At 43.9% G+C, this 19,231-nt stretch overlaps 1 protein-coding gene across 5 annotated transcripts in view; it reads right to left on the bottom strand.

Annotated features, from left to right (window-relative positions):
• LOC115179295 (interleukin-1 receptor accessory protein-like 1) overlaps positions 1-19,231 on the bottom strand; it is a 355,734-nt gene that overhangs the window by 57,853 nt on the left and 278,650 nt on the right. For all 5 annotated transcript variants that reach the window (XM_029740689.1, XM_029740686.1, XM_029740691.1 and 2 more), the window contains exon 7: positions 1,722-1,854. In XM_029740689.1, coding sequence (XP_029596549.1) covers positions 1,722-1,854 — 133 coding nt within the window. The remainder of the gene's footprint in view (positions 1-1,721; positions 1,855-19,231) is intronic.

Genomic DNA, 19,231 nt, shown 5'->3' with positions numbered 1-19,231 from the left:
TTAATAGCACTACAACATATCACAGCCTGGTAATAGCGTTACATCATACCACAGCCTGGTAATAGCATTACATCATACCATAGTCTGGTAATAGCATTACATCATACCATAGTCTGGTAATAGCATTACATCATACCACAGCCTGGTAATAGCATTACATCATACCATAGTCTGGTAATAGCATTACATCATACCACAGCCTGGTAATAGCATTACAACATACCACAGCCTGGTAATAGCATTACAACATACCACAGCCTGGTAATAGCATTACAACATACCACAGCCTGGTAATAGCATTACAACATACCACAGCCTGGTAATAGCATTACAACATACCACAGCCTGTTAATAGCACTACAACATATCACAGCCTGGTAATAGCATTACATCATACCACAGCCTGGTAATAGCACTACAACATACCACAGCCTGGTAATAGCATTACAACATACCACAGCCTGGTAATAGCATTACAACATACCACAGCCTGGTAATAGCATTACATCATACCATAGTCTGGTAATAGCATTACATCATACCACAGCCTGGTAATAGCATTACAACATACCACAGCCTGGTAATAGCATTACAACATACCACAGCCTGGTAATAGCATTACAACATACCACAGCCTGGTAATAGCATTACAACATACCACAGCCTGGTAATAGCATTACAACATACCACAGCCTGTTAATAGCACTACAACATATCACAGCCTGGTAATAGCATTACATCATACCACAGCCTGGTAATAGCATTACATCATACCACAGCCTGGTAATAGCATTACAACATACCACAGCCTGGTAATAGCATTACAACATACCACAGCCTGGTAATAGCATTACAACATACCACAGCCTGGTAATAGCATTACAACATACCACAGCCTGGTAATAGCATTACAACATACCACAGCCTGTTAATAGCACTACAACATACCACAGCCTGTTAATAGCACTACAACATATCACAGCCTGGTAATAGCATTACATCATACCACAGCCTGGTAATAGCATTACAACATACCACAGCCTGGTAATAGCATTACAACATACCACAGCCTGGTAATAGCACTACAACATACCACAGCCTGTTAATAGCACTACAACATATCACAGCCTGGTAATAGCATTACATCATACCATCACAAGTGTGTTGGTCAAAACTGTGGCTTTGACTTTTGACAGTTCATGCAGGAATGTATGTATATTATTTGTACATATGTTTTATAGAACATACCACTCCCATATGACCTCATGCAATGTGTGTGTGTAACAGGGTCTTACTTGAAGTGTGTGTGACAGGGTGTTACTTGAAGTGTGTGTGTGTGACAGGGTGTTACTTGAAGTGTGTGTGTGACAGGGTGTTACTTGAAGTGTGTGTGTGTGACAGGGTGTTACTTGAAGTGTGTGTGTGACAGGGTGTTACTTGAAATGTGTGTGTGTGACAGGGTGTTACTTGAAGTGTGTGTGTGACAGGGTGTTACTTGAAATGTGTGTGTGTGACAGGGTGTTACTTGAAGTGTGTGTGTGTGACAGGGTGTTACTTGAAATGTGTGTGTGTGACAGGGTGTTACTTGAAGTGTGTGTGTGTGACAGGGTGTTACTTGAAGTGTGTGTGTGTGACAGGGTGTTACTAGAAGTGTGTGTGTGACAGGGTGTTACTTGAAGTGTGTGTGACAGGGTGTTACTTGATGTGTGTGTGTGTCTTACTTGATGTCACTCTCTCTGAACCTCTCCACATCCAGGTCTTCAATGAACTTCTCTCCCTTCATCCAGTAGATGAGCGGACTGACCTCCCCGGCGAAGCCGAAGAACGCTCGGCACGTCAGGTTGACTTGACTTCCTGTGGAGACAAGAAACAGGAAATAAGCCATGGTTGTCGTGGTAAGGAAGTAATATGGTTGTGGGTAAAGCAGGGGAAAATGTCTGGGAGAGGTGGAGCCCACTAATGTAGGTCTTTCCAGTACCATGAATAATATGGGTGATTCTTATTAGATGGTGTCTCCTATTGTCTAGACTCTAATGCACACCTCCAGACTCTGCTGTGCCTTCCAACACCTACATCCTCCTGAACTCATAGACACCCGTGAAGCTCCCCTATCCCCTCTGAAGTTCCCCTATCCCCTAAAGTTCCCCTATCCCCTCTGAAGTTCCCCTATCCCCTCTGAAGTTCCCCTATCCCCTCTGAAGTTCCCCTATCCTCTCTGAAGTTCCCCTATCCTCTCTGATGTCCCCCTATCCCCTAAAGTTCCCCTATCCCCTCTGAAGTTCCCCTATCCCCTCTGAAGTTCCCCTATCCCCTAAAGTTCCCCTATCCCCTCTGAAGTTCCCCTATCCCCTCTGAAGTTCCCCTATCCCCTCTGAAGTTCCCCTATCCTCTCTGAAGTTCCCCTATCCTCTCTGATGTCCCCCTATCCCCTAAAGTTCCCCTATCCCCTCTGAAGTTCCCCTATCCCCTCTGAAGTTCCCCTATCCCCTCTGAAGTTCCCCTATCCTCTCTGAAGTTCCCCTATCCCCTCTGAAGTTCCCCTATCCCCTCTGAAGTTCCCCTATCCCCTCTGAAGTTCCCCTATCCCCTCTGAAGTTCCCCTATCCCCTCTGAAGCTCCCCTATCCCCTCTGAAGCTCTCCTATCCCCTCTGAAGCTCTCCTATCCCTTTCGAAGCTCTCCTATCCCATCTGAAGCTCTCTAATCCCCTGTGAAGCTCTCCTATCCCCTCTGGAGCTCCCCTGTCTCTTCTGAAGTTCCCCTGCCCCCTCTGAAGCTGTCCTATCCCATCTGAAGTTCCCCTATCCCATCTGAAGCTCTCCTATCCCATCTGAAGCTCACCTATCCCATCTGAAGCTCTCCTATCCCCTAAGAAGCTCACCTATCCCCTCTGAAGCTCTCCTATCCCCTCTGAAGCTCACCTATCCCATCTGAAGCTCTCCTATCCCTTCTGAAGCTCTCCTATCCCCTCTGAAGCTCTCCTATCCCCTCTGAAGCTCACCTATCCCATCTGAAGCTCTCTAATCCCCTCTGAAGCTCTCCTATCCCCTCTGAAGATTTCCTATCCCCACTGAAGTTCCCCTATCCCATCTGAAGCTCACCTACCTCCTCTGAAGCTCTCCTACCACCTCAGAAGCTCCCATCCCTCCTCCCATTCTCTCCCACTCTCTCCCTCATGCTCCTGAACACTGCTGAACTCTCTTTCACTCTCTCCCACGCACACTCCTGGCGTCCTCTACACAAAGGGCAGGGGGTGGTTATTAGCCCAGTACCCTTATTGTTCCACCCTACCAATTAGTGTGAGTGTGAAACATGATTCACAGCGTGCATGGTGAAAGATGTTCTACACACAACAGCCTCAGTGCTATTTAAAGTGGAACTGACAGCAATTTAGCAACATGAAATCTTATTAAAATCTGTTCATATACACTCCCAAGAACATGACACTTTTTAAAACATTTTCTGACAAGTGAGCACTTAGATATGGTCATTTTCACATTTTCATAAATTCTTAGAATGTTTGGGAACTACGTATACTAAGGCATTTGTGAAAATTCTATAGCAATATAGAGTGGGAAACTGGCCTTGCGTTTGGACAATTAATAGACAGTGCAGTAAATAAAACCTAATAAAAACATATGTCTTGTCCAGGACCGGAGTCTACACAGACGGTGCACCATAGCCAATCAGAGCTACAGTAGACCTTCATGCAAACAAGCCATTTGCCACAACGGCCTGCCATCATTCCCTTTGAACTGGACTGTGTGTTTACAGGCAGTTGCAACAGCGCGACTGTAGATCATTAGAACGCATTCACCAAAAGCCACAAAATACACCTGAATGGATTTCTGCAAATGTGGAAAAAGTCCTCTTACATTTGGGAACTTTACAGTCCTATTGATCAAACAACCACGAAAAGGTAGGTTTTCTCTCCCTCAGTTATGCACATCAACAACAACAACATCAACAACTAATGCTAGCCAGAGCAAGATGAGCTAAAACATAATGAAAGAACATTAGATACAGTACAGTGCATTCAGATAGTATTCAGACCCCTTCCCCTTTTCCACATTTTGTTACGTTACATCCTTATCCTAAAATGTATTAAATACATCTGTTCCTCATCAAGCTACACACAATACTCCACAATGACAAAGCGAAAAAAACTAAACAGAAATACCTTATTTACATAAGTATTTAGATCCTTTGCTATGAGACTCGAAATTGAGCTCAGGTGCATCCTGTTTCCATTGATCATCCTTGAAATCTTTCTACAACTTGATTGGAGTCCACTTGTAGTAAATGAAATTGATTGGACATAATTTGCAAAGGCACACACCTGTCTATATAAGGTCCGACAGTTGACGGCAGAGGTGGGACCAAGTCATTGTTTTACAAGTCACAAGTAAGTCTCAAGTCCCAGCACTCAAGTCCCAGCACTCAAGTCCCAGCACTCAAGTCCCAGCACTCAAGTCCCAGCACTCAAGTCCCAGCACTCAAGTCCCAGCACTCAAGTCCCAGCACTCAAGTCCCAGCACTCAAGTCCGAGTCAAGCCTCAAGTCAAGACTGTCAAGTATCAAGTCAAGTCTCAAGTCTTTAACTTTGAGTTTTGAGTCCTAAACAAGTCTTAATGTGCTCTTTTTTCACCTTTATTTAACCTGGTAGGCTAGTTGAGAACAAGTTCTAATTTACAACTGCGACCTGGCCAAGATAAAGCAAAGCAGTTCGACACGTACAACAACACAGAGTTACACATGGAATAAACAAACATACAGTCAATAATACAATAGAAAAGGTATCCAGTGTGTGCATACAGTGTGTGCAAATGAGGTAAGATAAGGGAGGTAAGGCAATAAATAGGCCATGGTGGCGAAGTAATTACAATATACCGTAATTTCCGGACTATTAAGCGCACCTGAATATAAGCCGCACCCACTGAATTTAATTGTTTTATTTATTTTGAACATAAATAAGCCGCACATGTCTATAAGCCGCAGGTGCCTACCGGTACATTGAAACAAATGAACTTTACACAGGCTTTAACGAAACACGGCTTGTAACAAAAATAAATAGGCTTTATCGAAACACGGCTTGTAACAAAAATAAATAGGCTTTAACGAAACACGGCTTGTAACAAAAATACAAAATTAGCAGTAAGCTTTAGTTGTCTTTTTGCAGAGTCAATTCCTCACGCTGCTGTTTCCAAAAGTCTTGTCATCGACTCATTAAGACCAAGCTCCCATGCAGCAGCTCTATTTCCTTTTCCAACAGCCAGATCAATCACCTTCAACTTGAAAGCTGCATCATATGCATTTCTCCATGTCTTTGCCATGATGAGGGTGACAAAATGACTACCGTAATCAGAATGATGGGAAGTTTGAGAGCGCTCGATTTAATCTAAATAGTAAACAAAAAAGTTGTTTGACCTTAACCCGTTCGCCAATTTCATTGGTCTAATGAAAGCTTCATGCTGCCAAAAAACTGAGCACGTCACAGAATGTGTTTTTTTGGAGAAAAAAAAATTGAAAGCGGGAAAAATCCATATATTAGCCGCGTCATTGTTTAAGCCGCGGGGTTCAAAGCATGGGAAAAAAGTTGCGGCTTATAGTCCGGAACTTACGGTACCAATAAAACACTGGAGTGATAGATGTGCAGGAGATGAATGTGCTACGCGTGCTCTTCACCAAATGTAATACCATTTCATATTTTTAACAAGAGTAATAGTTAGTATATTACATTTACGCAAATCATGAATGCTTTTAAAACTATCTATACATTTATTACTTTACAAATTAACGTTATATTTCCATGGAAATACATGGGTAGCCATGAGAAAGACACCCCCCCCAATAGTGATCGACTATCGAGGATCGTTATGGGGCGCAATCGGGCGATGTAGGCTTGTACACCATCGCCCTACCTTGTTTTAGGAACATCAGACAGGATTTAGGCTACCAACTGCCTGGCCAGTTGTAGCTCAATCTTGGGTGCAATGATCACGTTCCCGCACTGACTGACTGTGTGGAGGCTCATTGATTTAACGTTATGCTAGCCTACATGATACACTAGTAAAGTAAAAAAATGTATAGCTGTCGGCTATATTAGCCACGACTTATCGTTCTTTGTGCAACTTCAAATGTAGAACAAAGTTAGAAATTGTTGTGCCTCCGTATGTAATTTTCTTCCCGCATGTTTTCAAGTTGCAATCCGTTTTTTTGTTGATACAGCGTTGTCTTTATATCCGAAAATAATAATTTGGGGTATCATCTTTCCAAGGGCTCCGTCTGAATTCACTCACCGACGTTCCTCTGCACTGCCACGCACAACTGTTTCTCAGCTGGCACAATTTGATTGGCTGCTGTGCTGTCTGATTCAAACTGTAATCCGTTAAATGAAGAGTTAATGCGCTGCACACTTTTTTAAATAGCATCATTTTTAATATTTGGGCTTGGGGAGGGTATCAAGTCAGGTCGAGTCATAAGGCTCAAGTCCAAGTCAAGTCACGAGTCATTGGTGTTAAAGTCAAAGTCGAGTTGCAAGTCATCATATTTGTGACTCGAGTCTGACTCAAGTCCAAGTCATGTGACTTGAGTCCACACCTCTGGTTGACGGTGCATTTCAGATGAAAAACCAAGCCATGAGGTCAAAGGAATAGTCCGTAGAGCTCCGAGACAGGACTGTCGAGGTACAGATCTGGGGAAGGGTACCAAAACATTTCTGCATCATTGAAGGTCCCCAAGAACACAGTGGCCTTCATCATTCTTAAATGGAAGAAGTTTGGAACCACCAAGATTCTTCCTAGAGCTTTCCACCCGGCCAAACTGAGCAATCGGGGGAGAAGGGCCTTGGTCAGGGAGGTGACCAAGAACACGATGGTCACTCTGACAAAGCTCCAAAGTTCCTCTGTGGAGGAAGGAAGGAAGGACATCCATCTCTGCAGCACTCCACCAATCAGGCATGGCTAGACGGAAGCCACTCCTCAGTAAAAGGCGCATGACAGCCCACTTGGAGTTTGCCAATGCAGGAGTGACTTCGGGACAAGTCTCTGAATGTCCTTGAGTGGCTCCGCCAGAGCCCGGACTTGAACCCGATCGAACATCTCTGGAGAGACCTGAAAATAGCTGTGCAGTGACGCTCCCTATCCAACCTGACAGAGCTTGAGAGGTTCTGCAGAGAAGAATGGGAGAAGATCTCAAATACAGGTGTGCCAAGCTTGTAGTTTCATACCCAAGAAGACTTGAGGCTGTAATCGCTGCCAAAGGTGCTTCAACAAAGTACTGAGTAAAGGGTCTGAATACTGTAAAGGATTAATCAGTTTTTTTATTTGATAAATTAGCAAATATTTCTAAAAAACTGTTTTTACTTCGTCATTATGGAGTATTGTTTGTAGATTGATGAGGAAAACAAATAAGTCTGTAACGTAACAAAATGTGGAAAAAGTCAAGGGGTCTGAATACTTTCCGAATGCACTGTAAACCCTCTCAAATTGATTCAGCTAGTTGGCCGTCAAAATTGTACTGATAAACGATGGGGAATTGTAGACTTCCCGTCCTTCTGCAGCTTGCCTGCAACCAAGCACCCAAGCTAACTGGCCAAAGTTGGCTAGCTTGCTACTTCCAGACACAAATGAGAGAACACCTCACTCTGACCACTTTACTCGGCCTAGCAGAGCTGGTTAGCAAGGCTTACATGTTATCTAGAGCATTCTTGACTAACTATTACTTTTTCTGCCTACGTTTACTGACACCGGTCATATTCAGCCGGTGTAGCACATTCGTAAAGGCATCAGTTATTCAGGCTCTCTGACATACTCAGACAAGTCTGTTCTGAAATAGATAGCCAGAGTGAATTTGCGAACACAAGAGATATGCTAACTGGATAATGTTGTGGAAATATTGAATCAAATATTTCTCAGATACCGGGAACTTGTAAATTCAAATAGACTTTGTTACAAAGTAACAGAGCCGAGCAATTCCATGGAACAACTGATTTTTCTTGTTACAGACCTCAGGCTTTATAGGTTTCCACTTTCAGATAACACACATGGTCACTCCCCTCTATGTAGATGATTAACACCCCTTGGTCTCTCACCACCATTATCTTCTTGTCCCAATTCTTGCTTGTTAACGCCCACATCTGCTTAATTTAGATTGTAAGCGTGGCGGCGCCATAGTGTTAATACAAAAAAGAATACATTTATTGTATATATACTTTCCTAATATAAGTGTTTTTCTAATAATACTTGATTAGTACAAACAATTGTTCTTATTACAGATACATGGTTCTTATTACAGATACATGGTTCATATTACAGATACATGGTTCTTATTACAGATACATGGCTCTTATTACAGATACATGGCTCTTATTACAGATACATGGTTCTTATTACAGATACATGGCTCTTATTACAGATACATGGTTCTTATTACAGATACATGGTTCTTATTACAGATACATGGTTCTTATTACAGATACATGGTTCTTATTACAGATACATGGCTCTTATTACAGATACATGGCTCTTATTACAGATACATGGTTCTTATTACAGATACATGGTTCTTATTACAGATACATGGCTCTTATTACAGATACATGGCTCTTATTACAGATACATGGTTCTTATTACAGATACATGGTTCTTATTACAGATACATGGTTGTTATTACAGATACATGGTTCTTATTACAGATACATGGTTGTTATTACAGATACATGGTTCTTATTACAGATACATGGTTCTTATTACAGATACATGGTTCTTATTACAGATACATGGCTCTTATTACAGATACATAGTTCTTATTACAGATACATGGTTCTTATTACAGATACATGGCTCTTATTACAGATACATGGCTCTTATTACAGATACATGGTTCTTATTACAGATACATGGTTCTTATTACAGATACATGGTTCTTATTACAGATACATGGCTCTTATTACAGATACATGGTTCTTATTACAGATACATGGTTCTTATTACAGATACATGGTTGTTATTACAGATACATGGCTCTTGGTGCCTATATTAATTAACTAAGGTGCACATGTTTTGCTTATGTTCTGTTTTTACATGTCTAGTGATTAACTCCATGTTGACCCAGTCTGTACACTCCCATGGGTTCTGCTTACGTTCTGTTTTAACATGTCTAGTGATTAACTCCATGTTAACCCAGTCTGTACACTCCCATGGGTTCTGCTTACGTTCTGTTTTTACATGTCTAGTGATTAACTCCATGTTGACCCAGTCTGTACACTCCCATGGGTTCTGCTTACGTTCTGTTTTTACATGTCTAGTGATTAACTCCATGTTGACCCGGTCTGTACACTCCCATGGGTTCTGCTTACGTTCTGTTTTTACATGTCTAGTGATTAACTCCATGTTGACCCGGTCTGTACACTCCCATGGGTTCTGCTTACGTTCTGTTTTTACATGTCTAGTGATTAACTCCATGTTGACCCAGTCTGTACACTCCCATGGGTTCTGCTTACGTTCTGTTTTTATATGTCCAAGGGTTAACTCTTTGTTAATCCAGCTCTGACCATTCATCTGAGCTCAGCCTTTACTCTGCTTTCACATGTCTATTAATTCACCCTATGTTTTCTGTCTCAATACTTTTGGGAGAACAGTCTAGATACTAGAAAATCAACCATAGTCATGAATTTTCACCTACAATAGCAGTCATTCAAGTTCTTGCTAGCTAACCAAATGACACCTGCATCTCTAACTGTGTGTAGTCACCGGAAAATGATATGAGGGGAAAAAGTCAGTCACTCACCCACTTCTCCAATGACATGATATCCTCCTTGCAGCTAGCTAGCTAACATTAGGCTCTGTGTTTTTAGCTTGCTACATAAATAGCAAACTATTAGCCACTTATGACTGACTTGTGATCATTGGCCTTGCTAGTTTGATTGTATTGACATTCCCAGTCTTGGTTACATTCGTCCATTTTAGTCCAAAATATTGAGCCATTGAAACTGAAACAGTGCATTCTGAATGGAGGCAGGTAACAATGTACCAGACCAGCTGTGATTTACAACCTGATAGTAATATTTTTAAAATACCAAGAAATGTATTGGTGAATTATATTAATCATGCAATGAACTGCATCCATCTATTCTGCCAACAATGCCTTAGTGTACATCATGGAACGTTGAGTCAAATAGAACCTACTTTTAAGACCTCTTATGAAGTTGGTTTTGTAGCATTAACTGTGAATTTGATATTTTTTTACTGATATTATGATTGTCTGTTTGTTTCATGTCAACAAAGTAGTTAAAACGCTGTCTGTCGAGAGTCAGTGTGCAGCAGGGGGGACGGAGCAGGCGTAGGACACCGAGAATGAGTAATAAAGGTCTTTACTCAACAAAACAGCAAAATATTCCATGTAGGGAAACTAACTCAGCTCACAAACACATGCGACAGCTTAACACGGAACAATCACGCACAAAACCAATGGGGAAACCAGAGGGTTAAATAGGGAACAATAATTAAGAAATGGAAATCAGGTGTGTACAATGAAGACAAAACAAATGGAAAAAGAAAACGTGGATCGGTGGCAACTAGAAAACCGGTGACGACGACCGCCGAACGCCGAACGCCGCCCGAACAAGGAGAGGGACCAACTTCGGCGAAAGTCGTGACACTGTCAGATCCACTTTAAAGCATATTGGATGTGCTATGCATATCAGATACAATGCGTGCCACCCCAAAGATCAGGCTAATCTGATGATGTGTCCGAGATTGAAGAGGCGGTTCGTGTTTAAACAACTGGTAGAGGTACTGAAACGCCATCATTATTATTCATCTAACCTTAATAAAATCACATTTATTTTCAATCAATCAAATGTATTTATAAAGCCCTTCTTACATCACTTGATGTCACAAAGTGCTGTACAGAAACCCAGCCTAAAACCCCAAACAGCAAGCAATGCCGATGTAGAAGCATAAAAACCTCTACATTCTACTGGATGGAGAGAGATTCAGGCCTCAGGATCATACGATACCCCCGAGATTGTCAGAAAAGAGCATTGACATCAAGAGTGACATTCAAGCAACTATAACCACCACCTACACTACTTCACCAGCCATTTGGAGGGGAATCTCATGGAAATCAGATGTTGGTAATCTGTAGCAGCAGCACCTGGCTCCATCCAGCAGACAGACAGGCAGACAGACAGACAGGCAGGCACAGAGTGATGTGATGTGCAGATAGACTCCAGAGGCCAGGGACTAGACTGACTGACTGACACAGTGAATGGGGCTGAGGGGTAAGCTGACACGGCTCAGGAGACAGATTCTCTCCCTGTGCTGGAGCTTTTTCTCCCCTCTCAGCTCATTTCCCAGCCATATCTTATGTGGCGGAGGGAGAGATAAGCCCGGTGTCTCTTAACTCCACCCAGCCCACCCCGGGGACTTGGGACCAACGACGAGACGCCCGGATTATGGATCCCATTCGCTCTTTTTTCTCTTTATTTCTCACTCTGTTTTCTCATTTGTGCTGTGTCTTTCTTCTGCACAGGAATTCATGTGTATTACAGAAACTCGAAATAAGCTAAACATTGTGTCGATGACTCTAAACCCCAGCACTACACAGCTGATTCAAATAATCAACTCATCAAGCGTTGATTATTTGAATCAGCTGTGTAGTGCTAGAACAAAAACTAAATCTTGCTGTAAACTAAATACTACATTTAGTGATATGAAATTTCCCCATTACAGGCAGGCACACAGACACACACTTGTGTACATGCAATCTGGGACATAGACCGGCCAGTCTATCTCATTAGTTGTCATTGAGTGAGGCAACATTTTCTATACCAACCAACAGTAGGGCCATGTGCTGTGAGCCCACAATATCCACACTGTAACCCAAAACACCATCAAAGCCAGAGAGGCTAGCCACTAGAGCCCATATTAAGCTGGACTGATCAAGGAGCGGCCATTAAAAGTATGTTGAGAAAGTCAAAGAGGTGATTCAGCATCATTCATTAGTGTTCTCACTCATCTCCCCATCCCTCCCCCAGGGGTTGGGGCTCAGATGTCTGTGAGACGGCAGATAGCGGTGGAGGATAATTGGCAGTTCAAAGATAATAGGGATTTATTTGACCATCTCTCTCTGGTTCTGAAACGTTCCACCATGTTGCAGCCCCCTTGTCAGATTATTAGGAGCAGAAACCAGGTAAACATAAATGGACCTGTGAATCTGGTTGATGTGTATCTTTTCCCTACATGAATTATGGTAAACACCTCTAAACTTCAGCTATTTGGGAGACTAGGGCCAATTCAATGGCTTAGAATTGCAGGATGCACCTTGAGTGTGACAGTGTGCCCATTGATGCGAGTTATGAAGTGGAGCAACATGGCGCAGTACCACTCCTGTCCACAAGATGTCACTATAGAACTACAGAGCAGGTACAGACCTGCACTCATGCAAAATAAAAAGCAAAGCGTGCTGACAGGTTCAGCTCTGAGAGGAATCATTATTCTCCTCTTGCTACGCCACAAAAATACTGTACCTTTATTCCTGGGGGATTGGAAATCACCCCATTTTATTCTATGTAATACCACAAGTCATGCAGGCTCTAATGTACCATTATTCGTGTATGTACATAATTTATTGCAAATTCCCAACATCAGATAATGGAGATTATGCACATAATAATCACAAAGTGGGAGTACCTTTATTGACATGTTAATCTAGGTAGGCCAAGATCACACTGACTACACAGAAGGGCACACACACACACACACACACACACACACACACCACACACACACACCACACACACACCCCTCTCTTCATTCCTCTCCCTTCCTCTCTCCCCTCTTCCTCTCTCTACTTCTCAATCCTCATCTCGTTCTCCCGTTCTCATTTCCGCTCTCTCCCTCCTCCATTTCTCTCTCTCCCCCGTCTCCTCTCTCTCTCTCCCTCTCTCTCCACTCTCTTCCCTCCTCTCTCTCTCTCTCTCCTCCTCTCCCCCCCTTCTCCCTCTCTCTCTCTCTTCTCCTCCCCCTCCTCTCTCTCATCTCTCCCCCTCTCTCTTCTCTCTCTCCCTCTCTCTCTCTCCCTCTCTCTCTCCCTCTCTCTCTCTCTCTCCCCGTCTCCCTCTCTTCTCCCTCTCCCTCTCTCTCTCTCTCTCTCTCTCTCTCTCTCTCTCTCTCTCTCTCTCTCTCTCTCTCTCTCTCCCGGTCTCCCTCTCTCTCTTCTCTCTCCCTCTCTCTCTCTCTCTCTCTCTCTCTCTCTCCCTCTCTCTTTCCCTCTCTCTCTCTTCTCTCTCTCCCTCTCTCTCTCCCCTCTCCTCTCTCTCTCTCTCCCTCTCTCTCTCCCTCTCTCTCTCTCTCTCTCCCTCTCTCTCTCTCTCTCTCTCTCTCTCTCCCTCTCCCTCTCTCTCTCTCTCTCCCTCTCCCTCTCTCACTCCCTCCTCCCTCTCTTCCTTATCTTCCTCTGCCTTCCTTAAGCCTCTCTTAGTCACAGTAATAAGGTAAAAAGCTGCAGCATTGCCATCACTGCTCTGAGCGGAGGAAGGAAGCAGTCGATTCGATGGGATGCCCGATCGCCAGAGAAGCACACACGCACGCACACATAACACACGCGCGCGCACGCACGCACACACACACACGCACACATAACAATGGTCTCAATGAGCATACTGTACATGTAGGTACATGTCCAGACCATATACGCCTCAAAGAAGTACAGCCTGAGAGGCAAGTAATGAGGGCCCATGACGTCTGTTCCAGATCATCATATAACCCTGAGGTCTGTTCATCATATGACAATGAGGTCTGTTTTTTTATTTAACCTTTATTTAACTAGGCAAGTCAGGTAAGAAAAAATTCTTATCTACAATGACAGCCTAGGAACAGTGGGTTAACTGCCTTGTTCAGGGGTAGAATGACAGATTTTGACGTTGTCATCTCAGGGACTCGATCTAGCAACTGTTTGGTTACTGGCCCAATGCTCTAACCACTAGGCTACCTGCCACCCCTGCTCCAGATCATCATTTTACCCTGAGGTCTGTTCCAGATCATCATATAACCCTGAGGTCTGTTCCAGATTATCGAATCACCCTGAGGTCTGTTCCAGATCATCGTATAACCCTGAGGTCTGTTCCAGATCATCGTATAACCCTGAGGTCTGTTCCAGATCATCGTATAACCCTGAGGTCTGTTCCAGATCATCGTATAACCCTGAGGTCTGTTCCAGATTATCGTATCACCCTGAGGTCTGTTCTAGATCATCGTATAACCCTGAGGTCTGTTCCAGATCATCGTATAACCCTGAGGTCTGTTCCAGATCATCGTATAACCCTGAGGTCTGTTCCAGATCATCGTATAACCCTGAGGTCTGTTCCAGATCATCGTATAACCCTGAGGTCTGTTCCAGATCATCGTATAACCCTGAGGTCTGTTCCAGATCATCGTATAACCCTGAGGTCTGTTCCAGATTATCGTATCACCCTGAGGTCTGTTCTAGATCATCGTATAACCCTGAGGTCTGTTCCAGATCATCGTATAACCCTGAGGTCTGTTCCAGATCATCGTATAACCCTGAGGTCTGTTCCAGATCATCGTATAACCCTGAGGTCTGTTCCAGATCATCGTATAACCCTGAGGTCTGTTCCAGATCATCGTATAACCCTGACGTCTGTTCCAGATCATCGTATAACCCTGACGTCTGTTCCAGATCATCGTATAACCCTGAGGTCTGTTCCAGATCATCGTATAACCCTGACATCTGTTCCAGATCATCGTATAACCCCGAGGTCTGTTCCAGATCATCGTATAACCCCGAGGTCTGTTCCAGATCATCGTATAACCCCGAGGTCTGTTCCAGATCATCGTATAACCCCGAGGTCTGTTCCAGATCATCGTATAACCCCGAGGTCTGTTCCAGATCATCGTATAACCCCGAGGTCTGTTCCAGATCATCGTATAACCCCGAGGTCTGTTCCAGATCATCGTATAACCCCGAGGTCTGTTCCAGATCATCGTATAACCCGAGGTCTGTTCCAGATCATCGTATAACCCCGAGGTCTGTTCCAGATCATCGTATAACCCCGAGGTCTGTACCAGATCATCGTATCACCCCGAGGTCTGTACCAGATCATCGTATCACCCTGAGGTCTGTTCTAGATCCTCATATACAAACACTATATAGGCCTATACTGTACTGTACTTCCTGTACCCCCCCCCCCTTTCTAGCTCTGACTATACTGATAGCTACTTTATTGAGGAAAAAAGTACTTTCTATGCATGTGATATGTGGTTGTCCCACCTAGCTATCTTCAGATTAATGCACTGTAAGTCTCTCTGGATAAGAGCGTCTGCTAAATGACTCAAATGTAAAATGTAAATGGTGGCGTTCCTCTGCTCAGACGTTGTGTGCATATACCAATAGTTGCATGCCACGTCATCGACTGTGTTGTCAGGCACCAGATTGCTACAACATTTGATTGTGTTTAGCTGATAGGTGAAATACCTATCCACACATTGTAAGATTTGGCAGGCATCAGATCTGGGCAGAGGAACGCGCCCACTATAAAGGACAAGACTGTACTGTACATCCTATATGAGAAACCCAAGTCTAAGTCAAGCACTGACCAAGCATATTCCGTGTTTTGTATGTGGACTCATCTGCTAACAGCAGAGCAGTTTGTAAGTGAGGAAGCTTTCCCTTTCTAATATAGCTGTCCTGAATAAATGACGCTTCAGTTACAATTGGAGAAAGATTTCAAAGTGAAGGAACGCTGCTTTGGAGACTTTCAGTGCCTTTCAAATCCCAGCTGTAATGACATTGAAAGTGTTTTTAATCCTCCTACTCTTCCTTCATGGAGAGAGGAAGATAATTTACTACTGAACCATTAAGCCCAATAACAGGGTTCAAAACAAAAAGGATAATTTAATGTTCACAGCAGTCTTGCTTCTCTGACTGAGTATGTGTGTGTGTGTGTACACTGTGCCTGTGTGAGTGTTTGTGTGTGTGATTGTGAGTGTGCATGTGTGTGTGTCCTCTGATTGACTAAGTGTGTGCCTGTGTGTGTGTGTGTGTGTGTGTGTGCATGTGTGTGTGCAGGGACACACTTGGATGCATAGGGCTAATGGTTTCTCTATGCTTCTCTCATGATGCTTTGTTGTCCTCTTTCTCCCAGTATAAGCTGCTACTTACACTACTGTGACCACCACATTCAATTAGCCAGCTCTCTGCTGTCTCACTCATGGCCCATCCACGACTAGACACATATTTCCATTGGACCTCATTACCAAAATTGGCTGGCATGACGTTCCTCTCATTACGGAAACACTGTGAGTTTATGGAGCGTCACGATAGCAATAACCAAACCACTGTGCCTAGTCTAAACCATTCTGAAGAGTCCTCGGCCATGCACGGAGTAAATTGATGATTTCTACTACAGTACACAGCAGACCAGACCTGCACTCTTCATTATGATCGTTGTTGAGATGTAATGTTAGGAGACCGTGAGAGGTTTGGTTGTAAACCGCTGTCTGTAGCACATTGAATGGTTGTGTTGATTTCCAATCAGAGGGCAAGTACACTGCAATCGAATGTGAGCTTATAGAGATCAATGTACAGTATGGATGTGTGCCTGGCTGGCCATAGAGGATCGATCGGGTTATACTGCACCATGGACTCTGAAGTTATAGAGAGAGTTGGAGAGAGAGAAAGAGAGAGAGAGAGAGACCACATCCAAATAATGCATGGCTGGTAGACCACAGCCTGACATTTTCAAAAGATCAACAGCCTCTCCTGCATTGATATTTTCAACAATACAATGCACTTAAGCACAAAGGGTGATTAATACAAAAGCCCACTGCTCTAATGGATGATCATTGTACCGATATGCCTGATTCAGATATGGAACAGAACACTAATAATAATAGTCATAATAATGGAATGGATTTATATAGCTCCTTTCTACCAACCGAGGTAGTCAAAGCATTTATATAGCCCCTTTCTACCAACCGAGGTAGTCAAAGCATTTATATTGCCCCTTTCTACCAACCGAGGTAGTCAAAGCATTTATATAGCCCCTTTCTACCAACCGAGGTAGTCAAAGCATTTATATAGCCCCTTTCTACCAACCGAGGTAGTCAAAGCATTTATATAGCCCCTTTCTACCAACCAAGGTAGTCAAAGCATTTATATAGCCCCTTTCTACCAACCGAGGTAGTCAAAGCATTTATATAGCCCCTTTCTACCAACCGAGGTAGTCAAAGCATTTATATAGCTCCTTTCTACCAACCGAGGTAGTCAAAGCATTTATATAGCTCCTTTCTACCAACCGAGGTAGTCAAAGCATTTATATAGCCCCTTTCTACCAACCGAGGTAATCAAAGCATTTATATAGCCCCTTTCTACCAACCGAGGTAGTCAAAGCATTTATATAGCCCCTTTCTACCAACCGAGGTAGTCAAAGCATTTATATAGCCCCTTTCTACCAACCGAGGTAATCAAAGCATTTATATAGCCCCTTTCTACCAACCAAGGTAGTCAAAGCATTTATATAGCCCCTTTCTACCAACCAAGGTAGTCAAAGCATTTATATAGCTCCTTTCTACCAACCGAGGTAGTCAAAGCATTTATATAGCCCCTTTCTACCAACCGAGGTAGTCAAAGGTCATTGCTTAACTCGCTAATGAAGTGTTTCGATGCTAACCAATCGATAACCATCAATACTTATTTTATTAATTTCGACAACACACATTTTGTTTACCCTAAGTTTCTTTAAGAAATTCCACTCCACCACTTCAAGGACTAGTGTCCTCTCTAAAATGTTGACGCTATCCAGGGTCGACAGACAGGCAGGGGTGAAAGAGCTCACTCAAGGAGAAAAGGGAATCGCTATCAGCCCATCTGCACATTCACTGAGCATTCACTATAAACCCCGGACACCTATGGCTTTAGACAGGCCCACGGGAAGGTCTGGAGAATTTCTAAGCAGCGCTCGGTGGGGAGAGCTACTGAAGCAAGGCCAAACAGAGATCCAGACAAAGCACAACACAGTGGGGTCCTTCAGGCACTGCTGGGTCAGACTGTGTGGGCCCCACTGGCTCAGTGTAAAAGTTCCCTCCCTGTAGGCACAGATCTAGGATCAGTTTTACCCTCCCTTAATCCTCACCTTAACCATTAGGGGAGAAATTACCCAAACAGACCTTACATCAGTGCTGAGGGGTGACCTCATCTGACTTCCAAAACCCCGAAAACTTCATGGCAGCCCTCGAATCCTCCATGGCGAAGCTCCGAGTCAGTCCCTGTATGGTCCAGTGGAACGAGGAGGCTGCGAGTGGAGCCAGGCTAGCCAGAGATGGCTCACTGCCTACCCAGGGATGGCTCACTAAGCTCAGGCTGTGTCTCACACCTCCAGCCCCTGACTCCCTGGGCCCTGGAAGTCCATCTAATGACAGACCAACAGCACAGTGCTGTAGTGTAGCTCGTAGGCTATACTGTAGGTGCTTTTCCCAGGGCTTTGGCCATTGTGTGGAGGATCAATGGGACAAGTGAGTAGAACGTGGAGGAGGGTTGTCTGAGTCAGTGAAGCGAGGACGTTGATGGGTGGAGGGGCTGTAGAAGCCAAAGGAGAAATGTTGCTCCTTATCCCCACAAATCCCTGTTGAAGGAGGGAGAGGGGAATCAATGTCTCTCTCGCTTTTCCTCTGTCTATCTCCCTCTCTCTCGTTCTCTCTCTTAGGATAATTTCTCCCTCTGCTTTAGGATATGAGAGTAGAGAGGGCTGACAGAGTTTGCTGTGGCCTCAGAGGCGACTGTGCGTGCTGACACTCAGGAGCACAGATTTCCCGTCTGCTGTCCCCCCCTTACTTTCCCTATCCCTCTCTCTGTCTCCTCTTCCTCTCTTCCTCTCCCCTTGCTCTCATACTCTCCCTTGCTTTTTATCTGCTCTCTTTCTTCCTCCCTCTATCTCTCTTTCTCTCCTAAAGCGAGTCCTGGGAGGGCAGCAGCCAGGGCTACATTATGGATGCAGATTCAGGAGCGTAACAATCAAAGGGGCCAGACATGTGCTGGTGCAGTGGCTGGGGAGTAGGGACTCTGCAGCAGCCAGGGCTACAGGAAAAGGTTACAGTCATACCAGACGCTATCCTATAGGAGAGAAGAGCTTGGAACCCCTGACCAGACCAAATGGCTTCAATGAGGAAGTGAAACGACCAGTAAGGAGAAGGACTAGGACACAGCAATAT

Source organism: Salmo trutta, chromosome 39 (genome assembly GCF_901001165.1).
Source record: "Salmo trutta chromosome 39, fSalTru1.1, whole genome shotgun sequence".
In the NCBI taxonomy this organism is placed as follows: domain Eukaryota; kingdom Metazoa; phylum Chordata; class Actinopteri; order Salmoniformes; family Salmonidae; genus Salmo; species Salmo trutta.
Note: the sequence above shows the minus strand (reverse complement) of the source record. Positions and strands in the feature narration are given on the sequence as shown.